General features: G+C 55.2%; 1 protein-coding gene across 1 annotated transcript; it reads left to right on the top strand.

Annotated features, from left to right (window-relative positions):
- Nucleotides 1–988: 988 nt before the first annotated feature.
- PSMD4 (proteasome 26S subunit ubiquitin receptor, non-ATPase 4) lies at nucleotides 989–10364 on the top strand. Its single transcript, XM_055130393.1, has 10 exons — nucleotides 989–1142; nucleotides 5216–5356; nucleotides 7214–7328; nucleotides 7535–7621; nucleotides 7752–7820; nucleotides 7892–8107; nucleotides 8310–8427; nucleotides 8515–8646; nucleotides 8721–8788; nucleotides 10071–10364. Exons 1-10 carry the CDS (start codon nucleotides 1117–1119, stop codon nucleotides 10248–10250), a joined length of 1152 nt encoding a protein of 383 aa, XP_054986368.1. The 5' UTR covers nucleotides 989–1116; the 3' UTR covers nucleotides 10251–10364.
- Nucleotides 10365–13366: the final 3002 nt, after the last annotated feature.

Genomic DNA, 13366 nt, shown 5'->3' with positions numbered 1-13366 from the left:
TTCCAGGTTGGGTGGCTGTTCAGGGAGAGAACAGGCTTCTCCACAGTGGAGAGAGCAGAGGATAACCTTCGGGTGGAGACAGCCCAGCAGTGGGGCAAGTGCGGAGCCGCCCCACGCCCTAAATTTTATCCCTGATAAAACTGATGTGGAGGATCTGATGCAGTGCTGGGATGGAACCGGCGCCTGTCTCTCTGGCCCTATTCATGACTCTTTAAAAAGACCAAGTTCACGCGGCCGACCCAGTTTCTATCGCCAGCATCCCCAAGCACCGCGAGGATTAATTCTTGCGTTCAGAGCCAGGAGTAACGCCTGAGCATCGCCTGTGTGACCCAAAAAGAAAAAAAAAAAAAGATCAAGTTTGGGAGTGAAATGATAGTGTAGTTGCTAAGGCGCTTGATTTGCACGTGGCCGGACCAAGTACCATGCTTGGCACCACGAATGGTCCCCGGAGCCCAGCCAGAAGCCACCTCTGAGCGCAGATCCAGGAGTAAGTCCTGAGCAACGCTCACTGGGTGTGGTTCCAAAATCAAAAACAAAATAAAATATTTAAAAATTCTAAAATAAAAAACAAGGCCGGATTGATAGTGCAGCGGGTAGGTTTGCCTGGCTCGACCACCGTTATCCCATATGGTCCCCATAGCACGGCCAGAGTGGTCCCCCGAGGGCAGAGCCAGGAGTCAGCCCTGAGCAATGTCGCGTGTTACCCCAAAACAAAAACAAATAGACCAGATTTGGAATACACAGCCATAGGACTTGTAAAAGTCCCGCCGCAATTTCTGAAATTCCGGCAACAGGGAAGGTGAAGATGAAGGGGGAGCCCAGTTCTGAGCGGGCCCATCCCCGCTTTTGTACGCCCCTTTCCGATAGGTAGCGCCTACAACTCCCAGAACGCAACGCGGAGGGCTGCGGCTAAAGGAGCTTGGCCTACAACTCCCAGAATGCAACGCAGAGGCCAGAGGCGGAAGGGACCGGGCCTACAGCTCCCTTGATGCAGAGCAGCTGCTGGAGACGGAAGCCGACGCGCCTGCCGGGCCGTGATTGGCGGGCCCGCGGAGCCCATTGGGAAGAGTGTTGCTCGCGTTTCGCGAGAGCCGAGGGAGGGAGGAAGGTGGCAAGATGGTGTTGGAAAGCACTATGGTTTGGTGAGAAAAACTCTCGGGGTCTCCGGGTGCGGCCTCGGGCCGGGGCGCGTGAGGCGTGGCGTGCGCCGGGCCCGAGGGGCGGCGGGCGGCGGGCGGCGGGCGGCCCGAGCGCGGCGGGCAGGGCCGCGGCGACTCCCTGAGTCATCCCGGGCGGAGAGGCCCGGCCGGGCTGCTCCTGGTCCCGCCTGGAGGTGCTGGAGCTCGCGGAGCCTGCCCGCGCGCCGCGCCTCCCGGGAGGCTGCCTCAGTTTACCCCGGGACGCCGGGCTCGCGCGTGGCCGAGGCTGGGGCCGGGGCGGGCGGGCGAGGACGCGGTGCGGGCTTGCTGCTGCAGCCCAGAGAGCCGGGGGCGGGACAGACGCTGGGCTGCTCGCCCGGGAGCGAACAGCTGCCGGGGACATGGGTTCGGGCGGAGCAGGGCAGCTTGCCCTAAGCTCGCCGGCCCAGTGTCAGAAATTGGGCCGTAGAGATAGTCCAGCGATATTGCACTTGCCTTTCACGCGCCGGACATCGGTTGATCCCCGGTACCCCATATGGCCCCCCTAGTACCACCAGGAGTGATCCCTGAGCATCACTAGGTGTGGCCCCCAAACCCCAACCCAACAAAAAGATAATGTGAGTAGATCCCAAACGTAATATAAAGCCAGTGAGACTCAGATTTAACTGGGAGTCTTGCATTTTTCGGGGATGGGGTGGCACCAAACTGTGCTCGGGCTTACTCCCGGCTCTGTGTTCAGAGATCGCTCTGTGTGGGCCAGGGACCATGTGGGATGCTAGGGATCCAACCCGTAGGCTGTGTGCAAGCACCCTACTTGCTGCAATATGGTCCTGGAGGTCCCCTCTGTTTTCTGGAATTAACCAGGTGTGTGTGTATTCTTCAGAATATTAATCTCGCTCTTTCCTCCCTCTCCCAGGCTCTACCACGCAAGGTATATGACCTACCACAAAGCAAATCTTAGTCCCCTTTCATTTTTTTAACATAGTAAAAAGTTAGGGGGTGGAGTGATGATACGGTGCAGTGACAGGGTGCTTGTCTTGTATGTGGCCCTTCCAGGTTCCGTCCCCAGCATGCTATATGGTTCTCCAAGCACTGTTGAGCACAGAGACAGGAGTAATTCCTGAGTAAGCTGGGCATGGCCCAAGAAGCAAAATATGTTAAATCTGTTCATTTTTTGGGGGGGGGGGGAGGTGGGGAGGCAGGGCTGTCATGGCTCTGTGCTCCTGGCTATGTGCAGAGGACCGTAAGGAGTGAGTCAATCCCAGATGAACATATATTGCTTTACCTATACTCTGTCTCCACCCAAATTTGCTCATCCTATGGCATCCCTAGGTAAAATGTATGTAAGGCTGCTATGGAAAACCTAGAGGCCTTAGTAGCTGGTACTTGAGTCCTTAAAGAGTTGGAGGCATCTTGAAAGGACTTAGATGGACCTTGGGGCCAGCCTGTTATACTGCGGTGACATAAAGCAGCTCAAGGGGCTGGAGCGATAGCACAGTGGCTAGGGCGTTTGCCTTGCATGCAGCTGACCTGGGTTCAATCCCCGGCATCCCATATGGTCCCCTGAGCACTGCCAGGAGTAATTCCTGAGTGCAGAGACAGGAGTAACCCCTGAGCATCGCCGGGTGTGACCCAAAAAGCAAAAAAATAAAATAAAAATAAAATAAAGCAGCTCAGGGGTCTGGAAGAGGTGGTTCCTTTATTTATTTATATTTTAAAATTTTTATTTTTTTGCTTTTTGGGTCCTGCCTGGGAACGATCAGGGGTTACTCCTGGCTCTGTACTCAAGAATTACTCCTGACCGTACTTGGGGGATCATATGTGATGCCAGGGAGTCCATAGAGAGTGCTGGGTCTGCTTCTTGCAGAAACATCCTGCCTGCTGTGCTATTGCTCTGGTCCCTGAAATAATGGTGTGTAAGGATTTTGATCCAGGGTACAAAGTATAGTACAGTACAGAGGTTTAGATGCTTGCATTGTCGCAGCTAAGCCTGGTTTGCTCCCCAGCACGTATGGTCCCCTGAGCGCAGAGCCAGGAATGATCCCTGAGCACCAGGTATGGACCCAAAACAAGCAAACAAAACCAGAGGCCAGAGCTAGAGGCCAGAGAGGTAGTACAAGAGTCTGGGTGCTTTCGTTCGGGAGGCCTGTCCCTGTTCCGTCTCCACTGCTGCGTAGGCTTCCCGATAACTGCCAGGAATGGGCCTCCACCCCCAGAAGGCCATTGACTTGCTTGATCTTTTTTTTTTTTTTTTTTGTGCTTTTTGGGCCACACCCGGCAATGCACAGGGGTCATTCTTGGCTCATGCACTCAGGAATTAACCCTGGTCAGGGGACCATATGGGATGCTGGGATTTGAACCCGGGTCGGCCGCGTGCAAGGCAAACGCCCTACCCGCTGTGCTATCACTCCAGCCCTGGCTTGCTTGATCTTTAAGGGGAACACATGCTAGTGTCCTAGTCACAGAGCCCGGGCCTGGGCCTGTAGGCTTTCTTTTTTTTTTAAATTTATTTATTTTTAAAATTTTATCACCATGTGGAAAGTTACAGAGTTCTCAGGTTTATGTCTCAGTTATACCGTATTCAAACACCATCCCTTCACCAGTGCCCACATTCCACCACCAAAATCCCCGGTATGCCCCCCGCCCCCACCCCAACTGTATAACTGATGAACCTCACTTTATTTTCTCTTCACCTTGATTACGTTCCATATTTCAACACAAAACTCACTATTGTTGTGGGAGTTATATCCCCAAACAAGATAGCCCTAATAAGGAGGCATTTGATAATTAGTTTTCCATTCAAAGATTGTATGTTTTCAGGTTTTATAAAAGGTCGCGCGGCCGCGCGGCTCGGATCTGTCCCAGTCCCGAATCCTGGAGCCGTGTTAGTTGCTGCTCAGTGGCGCCGGGGTTCCATCCGGAGAAGGTGTGCTGGCGGCACCTCCTCCCTTGGGCCTGTAGGCTTTCTGTAGGCCTCACACACCCTTTGTGTAAGTTCTTGTAGGAGACTTTTATTTATTTATTTACTGGCCACACCTAGTGATGTTCAGGAGTTACTCCTGGCTCTGCGTTTAGGAATCACTCTTGGCAGTGCTCAGGGGACCATATGGGATGCCAGGGATTGCATGTAGGTGGGCTGCATGCAAGGCAAGTGCCTTAGTCGCTGTACAATGGCTCCGGTCCCTCTAGGAGCTTTTTGAAATTTAATCTGTAGTAGTATTTTGAGGGACCTACACCCAGTGGGTGTTCAGGAACTCATCCTGCTCTGCACTTGGGGCCGCTCCTGAGGTGCAGGGGCACTGCTTGATACTGGGGCTTGAACCTGCCTCCTGTGTACAAAGCCTGCCCTGGCCTGCTGAACTCAGTGTTCCTGGAAGAGCTCATTAAACATTGCTCATAGTAGACTGTGCTCTTGTGTGTTTGGCTTTGGGGTTTTGGGTCATACCCAGCAGTGCTCAGGGCTTACTCCTGGCCCTGCACTCAGGGATCACTCCTGGTGGGTTTGGGAGACCCTATGAGGTGCTGGTGTTAGAAACTGGCTGGGCAGCCTGCAAGGCCAACGCCCTCGCTTGATCTTGCTTCCGCTCCCCTATCTCAGTCTTTGAGCTGGCTGAGGCTCCGAGCTCCTCTTGGGTTTGCTGTTTGGATGCTCCGCTGTCATTGGAGCTGGAGTGCCAGTCACTTCCCTGCTGGGAGAGTCAGCCAAATCAGGAGCACCAGCCCTTGGCCCTGGGAGCTGGAATCTTACTCGGCCAGTCTCTGCCCCTGCGTCTGGCTCAGTTTTGTCCTCAGCAGAGCAGCTCCCTCGCTGCTGCGTATGAAAGCCCTTGGCACGAGGGTTTGTGAGAAAAATAAATAATCAGCATGTAAAGAATGGGGCCAGATAGATGGGACGGGACAGAAGGCCCGTGCTGTGCTGCCTCCGTGCCCGGTACCACTCAGGGTCCTGAGCTCCTCCAGGGAGCCCTCGTCCCCAGGGGTCGGGTCCCTTGAGTTAGTGCCAGCGCTGCCCACGAGGAGTGTTGGCTTCAGGTGGTCCAGTGTGTCTTCTCTCACCCTCTGCTCGCCATCGACAGCGTCGACAACAGTGAATACATGCGGAATGGGGACTTTCTACCCACCCGGCTGCAGGCCCAGCAGGATGCCGTCAACATCGTCTGTCACTCCAAGACCCGCAGCAACCCCGAGAACAACGTGGGCCTCATCACACTGGCCAAGTATGTTGGGGGAGCTTGTGGTTCCCTCATGTGGCCATCAGTGTCCAGGGGAACCCCCTTGCAGAGATTCCATAGCCTCCCTGGGCACCCTCATTACAAGTGCTGCATTCATGTAGGTATGAATATTGCTGGTTTTTTTTTTGCTTTTTGGGTCACACCCAGCGATGCTCAGGGGTTATTCCTGGCTTTGCACTCAGGAATTACTCCTGGCAGTGCTTGGGGGACCATATGGGATGCCGGGGATCGAACCCGGGTCGGCCGCGTGCAAGGCAAACGCCCTACCCGCTGTGCTATCGCTCCGGCCCCAATTGCTGTTATTTTTGTTCTTGGGCCAGGCCTGGCTTGCTCAGAAATTACACTGCCCTGCCTCTGCTCAGGGATCCCTCCTGTCGGGCTTGGGTTCCCATCCACATGGAGTGGTGCTGGGACTTGAACCCGGGCTGGCTGTGTGCAAAACAAATCTACCCTTAGATAGTGATCTCTTCCAATGTGCAGCACAGTGCCAACGGGTCCAGAGGCCACGTGCATATGGGGTCGTGCTATCGCTCCAGCCCCCTCAAGTTTTGAAGTATAATTGAGTATAAATGTAAAATTGTTTACATTTAAGGGGAAGGGGTGCAACCTAATTATTTGATCTAGGTAATAGATTATAAATCGAACAGTGCTTGGCACTGGGGACATACCACAGGATGTAGGGTGCTTGTCTTGGCACACAGTCAACCAGGTTCAATCCCTGGCACCCCATGTGGTTCCCCTGAGCACAGAGCCAGGAGTAAGCTCTGAGCATCACTGGGTGTGGCCAGAAACCAAAAACTAAAATCTTAAATGATCTTTCCAACATGCCTAGTCCTACCACAGATAGTAGAATTTCCCTCCCTGCTAGTAGGAACACAGGGTCAGCTCTCTACATGACAGATGTCTGACTAAGGACAGTAAAGGGCCGGCCACGCAGCTCACAGTGGTCGAGCATCTGCCTTGCGTGTGTGAGGATCTGAGTGCATGTTTTACATCCAGGAGCCCCAGGTTTGATCCCTAACACTATAGATTCCCTGCTGGGTGGGACCCAAGGACCCAAACATAGAAAAAAGAAAACTGGAAGGCTCTGCTGTAGCTCAGCGTTAGAGCACATGTCTTGTGTTGAGTCTCAGGATTTTTTTTTTTTTTTTGGCTTTTTGGGTCACACCTGGTGATGCTCAGGGGTTGCTCCTGGCTCTGCACTTAGGAGTTACTCCTGGTGGGGGACCATATGGGATGCTGAGAATCGAACCTGGATTGGTCTTGTGCAAGCAGCCAACTACCCCAGCAACCCAGAATTTAAAAAATAAAAGTTCTGGAGAGATGGTAGTGTGGATAGGGTACCATCTCTTGCATGTGGCCAGCTTGGGTACATCCCCTGAACCCCATGTGGTTCTGAGCCCCAGGAGTGATCCCTGAGTGCAGAGCCAGGAGTTAGCCCTGCGCATTGCTGGTTGTGGCCCCCTAAAACAACAACAGCAGCAGCAAATAGATTATGTTCCTACCAATATCTCTGTTTTGTGGCTGGTGGGGTGGGCTGATGGCGCCTCGTCAGCCGCTTCCGGCACAGACCAGGGGCAGCACGTTAACTGCTGCTTTATCTCGGGCCCTACTAAGATCTTTGCAGAAATGATGAGTGTGGGCTCTCCCGCCCAGAGGCTGAAGCTCTACTTTGTTTGCATGCTGGAGACTGGGTTTGAGCCCTGGAGGGACCACATTGTTCCCTGAGTACTGCCTGGAGCAACCCTCCCTCCCCCCAAAAAATCCTTTGAGTAAAATCCAATTTGAGCTGGTTGCTGTGGGCCTTCGGCCTGCAATTGCAGCAGTGTCTCCTCCATGCAGCGACTGCGAGGTGCTCACGACACTCACCCCTGACACCGGCCGTATCCTTTCCAAGCTGCATGCCGTCCAGCCCAAGGGCAAGATCACCTTCTGCACGGGCATCCGCGTGGCCCACGTGAGTGCCTGGGCTGCCCCACATCCTCACTCCTGCCCAGGAGAGGTGGCGGGGAGACCACCCCCTCCTGTTCCACAGATGGGCTGGGTGTGGAGGTGGGCAGAGGGAAGCGCCCAACTGCTCCGGCCACCTGATGCCCGTCTTGCCCCTTTCCTCTGCCCTCTGCCCACTCTGCTCCTCTGCCCCGCCCCCCCCCCCCCCCGCAGCTGGCACTGAAGCACCGCCAGGGCAAGAACCACAAGATGCGGATCATCGCCTTTGTGGGGAGCCCTGTGGAGGACAGCGAGAAGGATGTGAGTGGGGGGCCACTCTGGGAGGGGGCTCCTTGGAAAGGTGGGATCTAGTGATGCCCCTGTGGGCCTAATGGGGTCCCGAGTAAGGGGCATCTTCGCCCTCACGTGAGGGTCTCATTTCTTCTTCCAGCTGGTGAAACTGGCCAAGCGTCTCAAAAAGGAGAAAGTCAATGTCGACATTATCAATTTTGGGGAGGAGGTGAGTGGGGGCCAGCGGGGGCCGCACTGTGGGCACCAGGGCAGGAGGAGAGTGTCCTGTGTCCTTTCCAGGAGGTGAACACGGAGAAGCTGACGGCCTTCGTGAACACGCTGAACGGCAAAGATGGGACGGGCTCGCACCTGGTGACGGTGCCCCCAGGGCCCAGCCTGGCTGATGCACTCATCAGCTCCCCGATTCTGGCTGGGGAGGGCGGCGCCATGCTGGGTCTCGGTGCCAGCGACTTTGAATTCGGAGTGGACCCCAGTGCGGACCCCGAGCTGGCCCTGGTGAGCCAACCAGCCTCAGTTGGCACCGATGGGTTCCCCTATCCAGCTAGTATCCCCACCGCTCACAACTTCTCCGGGGCTGGCCATCTGTCCCCGCTCTTTTGCCCAGCCTCCTGACTCTCCCAAGGCCCCCTAGTTCCATGTGTCCCCATTAGGCCTGGGCTGGAACGGGCCCGTTAGCGCGTGCCCTGCCCTTTGCCAGGCCCTGCGCGTCTCCATGGAGGAGCAGCGGCAGCGACAGGAGGAGGAGGCGCGGCGGGCGGCGGCCGCCTCGGCTGCAGAGGCCGGCATTCCCACACCAGGGGCTGAGGGCGAAAGGGGTAAGTCTGAAGTCCAGGGTGCCCCATGGGGAGAGGGGCGTAGGGCATGTGCAGGGGGCATGTTCCAGCCAGCGCTCTGGCCCTCAGACTCAGATGATGCCCTGCTGAAGATGACCATCAGCCAGCAGGAGTTTGGCCGCGCTGGCCTCCCTGACCTGAGCAGCATGACGGAGGAGGAGCAGATCGCGTATGCCATGCAGATGTCGCTGCAGGGTGCAGGTGAGCCTGGCCGGCACTGGGCCTGCAGGGCGCAGCGGTACTCAGGGACTGAAGATGTCACCTCTTCTCCACAGAGTTCGGCCAGGCTGAGTCAGCCGACATGGACGCCAGTTCAGCCATGGACACATCTGAGCCAGCCAAGGTGAGGGCCAGTGCCAAGCTCCTGCCACAGCAGGTTTACTTTCTGTTTATTTGTTGGGTGGCCCCACCCAGCTGTGCTTAGAGCTCCCTTCTGGCTCTGTGCCTTGGGATTGCTCTGGTTGGGCTCGGGGCCATACTGACTTCGGGGGATCCAGTGCACGGGCCATCCCTGTGCGAGGCCCTAACCACTGTCTGGTCTCTCTGCCCCTCGGCATCAGTTTTATTTATTTATTTATTTTTTTTGGCTTTTTGGGTCACACCTGGCGATGCACAGGGGTTACTCCTGGCTCTGCACTCAGGAATTACCCCTGGCTGTGCTCAGGGGACCATATGGGATGCTGGGATTTGAACCCGGGTCGGCCGCGTGCAAGGCAAACGCCCTACCCGCTGTGCTATCTCTCCAGCCCCACGGCATCAGTTTTAAACTCACCTTCTGTGCAGCTCCTCAGCTCTCCTGTTTGGGACCATCACCCTCGCAGGGAGTCACAGATGAACTCATCAAATAGCAGAGGGAAAGAACCATTTTACACATTTATGGGGGACAGGCTAACGGCTGTCCCATACCCAGCCCAACCTACTCCTGGGGACTCTATGCAATGCCAGGGATTGAACTTGGGTTGGCCGTTTGCAAGGCACGTGCCTTCCCCGCTGTGCAGTCACTCGGACCCCAGCAGGAGTCCCCGTGTTGAGTCAGAGAAGTGGGGCTGGGGAGACACTCAGAGCACTGCCTGGCTGGGGTTTGGTCCCCCGGAACCTACACCGCCAGTGGCGACCCTCAGTCACTGAGCTGGATTAGACCCGTGAGCCCCAGCAGGGATGATCCTCAAATAAACAGCAGCGGCTGGAGCAGTATCCTGGGTCTTCATCTGTGTTTCTTTTATTTATTTATTTTTTTTTGGTTTTGGGGTCACCAAAAACCGAACGGGTTTTTGGGCCCGTTCCAGCCCAGGCCTAATGGGGACACATGGAACTAGGGGGCCTTGGGAGAGTCAGTAGCCTGGCGATGCAAAGGGGCTACTCCTGGCTCTGCACTCAGGAATTACCCCTGGCGGTGCTCAGGGGACCATATGGGATGCTGGGAATCGAACCTGGGTCAACCACGTGCAAGGCAAACGCCCTACCCACTGTGCTATTGCTCCACCCCCTGGGTCTTCATCTGTGCAGGTTTCCACTCTTGCTGTGCTCAGAGCCCTGGGGGTGTGGGCGTGAGCCTGGGCAGGGGGCAGGGGGCAGGGGCTTTGCTGCTGCGGGGCTGCCTGCCAGGCTGACGGGGCCCTTTGCAGGAGGAGGAGGATTATGATGTGATGCAGGACCCCGAGTTCCTGCAGAGCGTCCTGGAGAACCTGCCTGGTGTGGACCCCAACAATGAGGCCATCCGAAACGCCATGGGCTCCCTGGCCTCCCAGGCGTCCCAGGGTACCAAGGATGGCAAGAAGGACAAGAAGGAGGAGGACAAGAAATGAGACTGGGTGGAGAGGGATGCAACACTGCTGGAGGGCTGCGAGGGCCATGGGCGGGGGGTTGGAAATGATACCTGTGACCTCGACCACCTAATAAAGCGTTTGAGCTTTGCTGTCCCTTTCTTGCTTTCTCAAGGACCCTGTAAGCATGAGGGGGAGAAGAGGGGGCCCAACACATTGGGACTCCCTGCAGCTGGCCAGGTCGTCTCCACGGCCCTGCTTTCACCATCCTCACTTCTTTCCCATGAAGAGCAGCGCCCTTGAGTGCCCCATGGGTCAGGAGGCCACCTCTAGGGCTGCATGCATGCAGAACCAGGTGGTAGTCTGGCATCCAGGGCCGCCGGGCACAGGCCGGGCACATGGGCATCTCAGCAACAGATCCTGAGGATCAGAAGTGGACAGAAAAATCACGGAATTCCCTTTGTACATTATGTTTTATTTGTGTTTGGCAGCCACATCTGGCTATGCTCAGGTGTTACTCCAGGCTCTACAGGTCTACATGCTCAGGAATCACCCCTGGCAATGCTTGGGAGACCATATGAGATGCTTGGGACCTGGCCCTGCCTATTATATTTTAAGCTGTGACATGAAAGAGTGTAACAGCCAAACATGCTTGCTTTTTGGGTCACATCTGGCGATGCTCAGGGGTTACTCCTGGCTTTGCGCTCAGGAATTACTCCTGGCAGTGCTTAGGGGACCATATGAGATGCTGGGAATCGAACCCAGGTCGGCCATGTGCAAGGCAAACTCCCTAACCACTGTGCTATTGCTCCAGCCCCGAGACTAATGCCTTCTTTACAGTCTCCTGGACTACCAGAGAACCTCTTTCTCCGAAACCACTTCTTTGTGTTTTTGTTTTGGGCCACACCCAGCTGTTCTCCCAGGGCTTCCTGACTGTGCTTAGGGGTCACTCCTGGTAGTGGCAGCAGCTCAGCATGCACCTACCCCTACCTATTGTACCTTCTGTTCTGACCCCTTCCAGGTGACCTGCATCAATGTCTGAACAGAATGTATTCAATTTTGCTGGGTTTTGGTGGTTTTTGTTGTTTGGGGCCATACCCATCCATGCTCAGGGCTTACTCCTGGCTCTATTCAGGGATCACTCCTGCTGGACTCAGAACCATTCAGAGTATTGGGGATCAAACCCAGGTTGGTTACACGCAAGGCAAGCACCATACCTACTGTACTGTCTCTGGCCCCTGTTTTGATCTTTATTAAAATAGTTTTGAGGGGCGGGAGTGATAGCACAGCGGGTAGGGCGTTTGCCTTGCATGCGACCGACCCGGGTTTGATTCCCAGCATCCCATATGGTCCCCTGAGCACCGCCAGGAGTGATTCCTGAGCGCAAAGCCAGGAATAACCCCTGTGCAATGCCAGGTGTGACCCAAAAAAGAAAAAAATATAGTTTTGAGGAGCTGGAGTAGGGCGGGTAGGGCGATTGTCTTGCACATAGCTGACCTGAGTTTGCTCCCCAGCATCCCATATGGTTCCATGACCACCACCAAGAGTGATATCCTAGTGCAAAGCCGACCACCATCAGGAGTGATACCTTAGTGCAAACCTAGGAGCACTACTGGATGTATATCCAGTTTTGGGCTAGAGCAGAGAGTCTCTTGCCCCCGCACCTGGCTGTCTTTCCCCAGGGCCCCTCGGAAGGGGTGGGTTTCAGGGTTTCAGTTTCCCTCCCCACCCTGAGCAGAGCTCCCACGGCCAAAGACCTCTGGAGCCTAGCCACAGCCGTGCTCAAGGCCCCTCTCCACACGTTGGGACAAGCCTCACATGAAGGAACCGGCAGAGGAACCCAGGTGTGTGAGACCCGGGGCTGAGACCTCCAAACTTGCTTGGATCGGGACTGAGCCTTTTCGCCCAGATTCTCCATTTTCCAGTAGCTAGGCGGTTACACCCAGGGACTGCCCCCGGCACCACATAATCTCACCAACAGCCAACATAAAACCAAGCTCCTGGAAGCGACATCTTATAGCCTAGTTCTCCCTCTGGGAGAGCCTGGCAAGCTACCGAGTTTCCTGCCCACATGGGAGAACCTTGCAAACTCCCCGGGTGTATTCATATGCCAAAACCAGTAACAATGATGGGTCTCATTCCCCTGACCCTGAAAGAGCCTCCAGTGTGGCACCATTGGAAAGGATGAGTAAAGAGAGGCTTCTAAAATCTCAGGGCTAGGACAAATGGAGAAATTACTGAGACTGCTCGAGAAATTCGATAATCAACAGGATGATGATGATGATGATGATGATGATGATGATGATGATGATGATGATGATGATATATTCTAGCTAGAGCTATAATATAGCTCTATTTATATATACCTGCATTCAGGTAACCTGGGTTTGATCCTTGTATTTGGTCCTCTGAGCACTGCCAGGTATGTCCCAAAAATGAAGTTTGATGCTGTGTGATTATCATCCCATCATCCCCCTTCCCCACTCCCCTCCTTGCTCTTTTGGGGCTAGGCTTCTCCAGTGGTGCTCAGGGCTTACTCTTGGTTCTGCTCAGGATCATACCTGACGGGGATGTATGGGATGCCGGGGATTGAACCTGGGTCTGCTGTGTGGGAGGTGGGCACTCTCACCACTATGGCCCCGGTCGCCTGGCAGCATTGTATTTCTGGGGCACGGGGGAGTTGCTGTGATGAGCCAGCCCAGTCAAGACCCTCCGGGTCCTAGTCATCTTTGCACATTTTCTTAAAAGTCTTTGCATTTCTATCCTTGTGAAACATCTCTTTGGCATGTCATTTTATCTTTTTTAGGAGAGGGCCATGCTCAGCAGTCCTGGGGGCTGCTCCCAGTTCTATTTGGGGTCTTCATAGCAGCATCGGGGCCATATGGTGCCGAGACTGAGTCCAGCCTCTTGTGCGCAGACACTTGCCCCAGCCTGTTTGCCCCATGGGTTGGCCTATCGGCTGTCTGTCGTGCTTGCTTTTGGGGGGTGATGCTTTTCTAATGGTGCCTGGTGCCCTCGGGCCACTCCTTGAGCCCAGAAAACCAGACTGGGCAATGATGGGCCTAGTTCCATGCTACGACCTGGTGGGTGATGTGGCAGCTCTGAGTGCACCCAGGGCTTTCCTGAGGCCTACCCGGGAACCTTAGAGTACTGCGGGT

Source organism: Sorex araneus, chromosome 3 (genome assembly GCF_027595985.1).
Source record: "Sorex araneus isolate mSorAra2 chromosome 3, mSorAra2.pri, whole genome shotgun sequence".
In the NCBI taxonomy this organism is placed as follows: Eukaryota; Metazoa; Chordata; class Mammalia; order Eulipotyphla; family Soricidae; genus Sorex; species Sorex araneus.
Note: the sequence above shows the minus strand (reverse complement) of the source record. Positions and strands in the feature narration are given on the sequence as shown.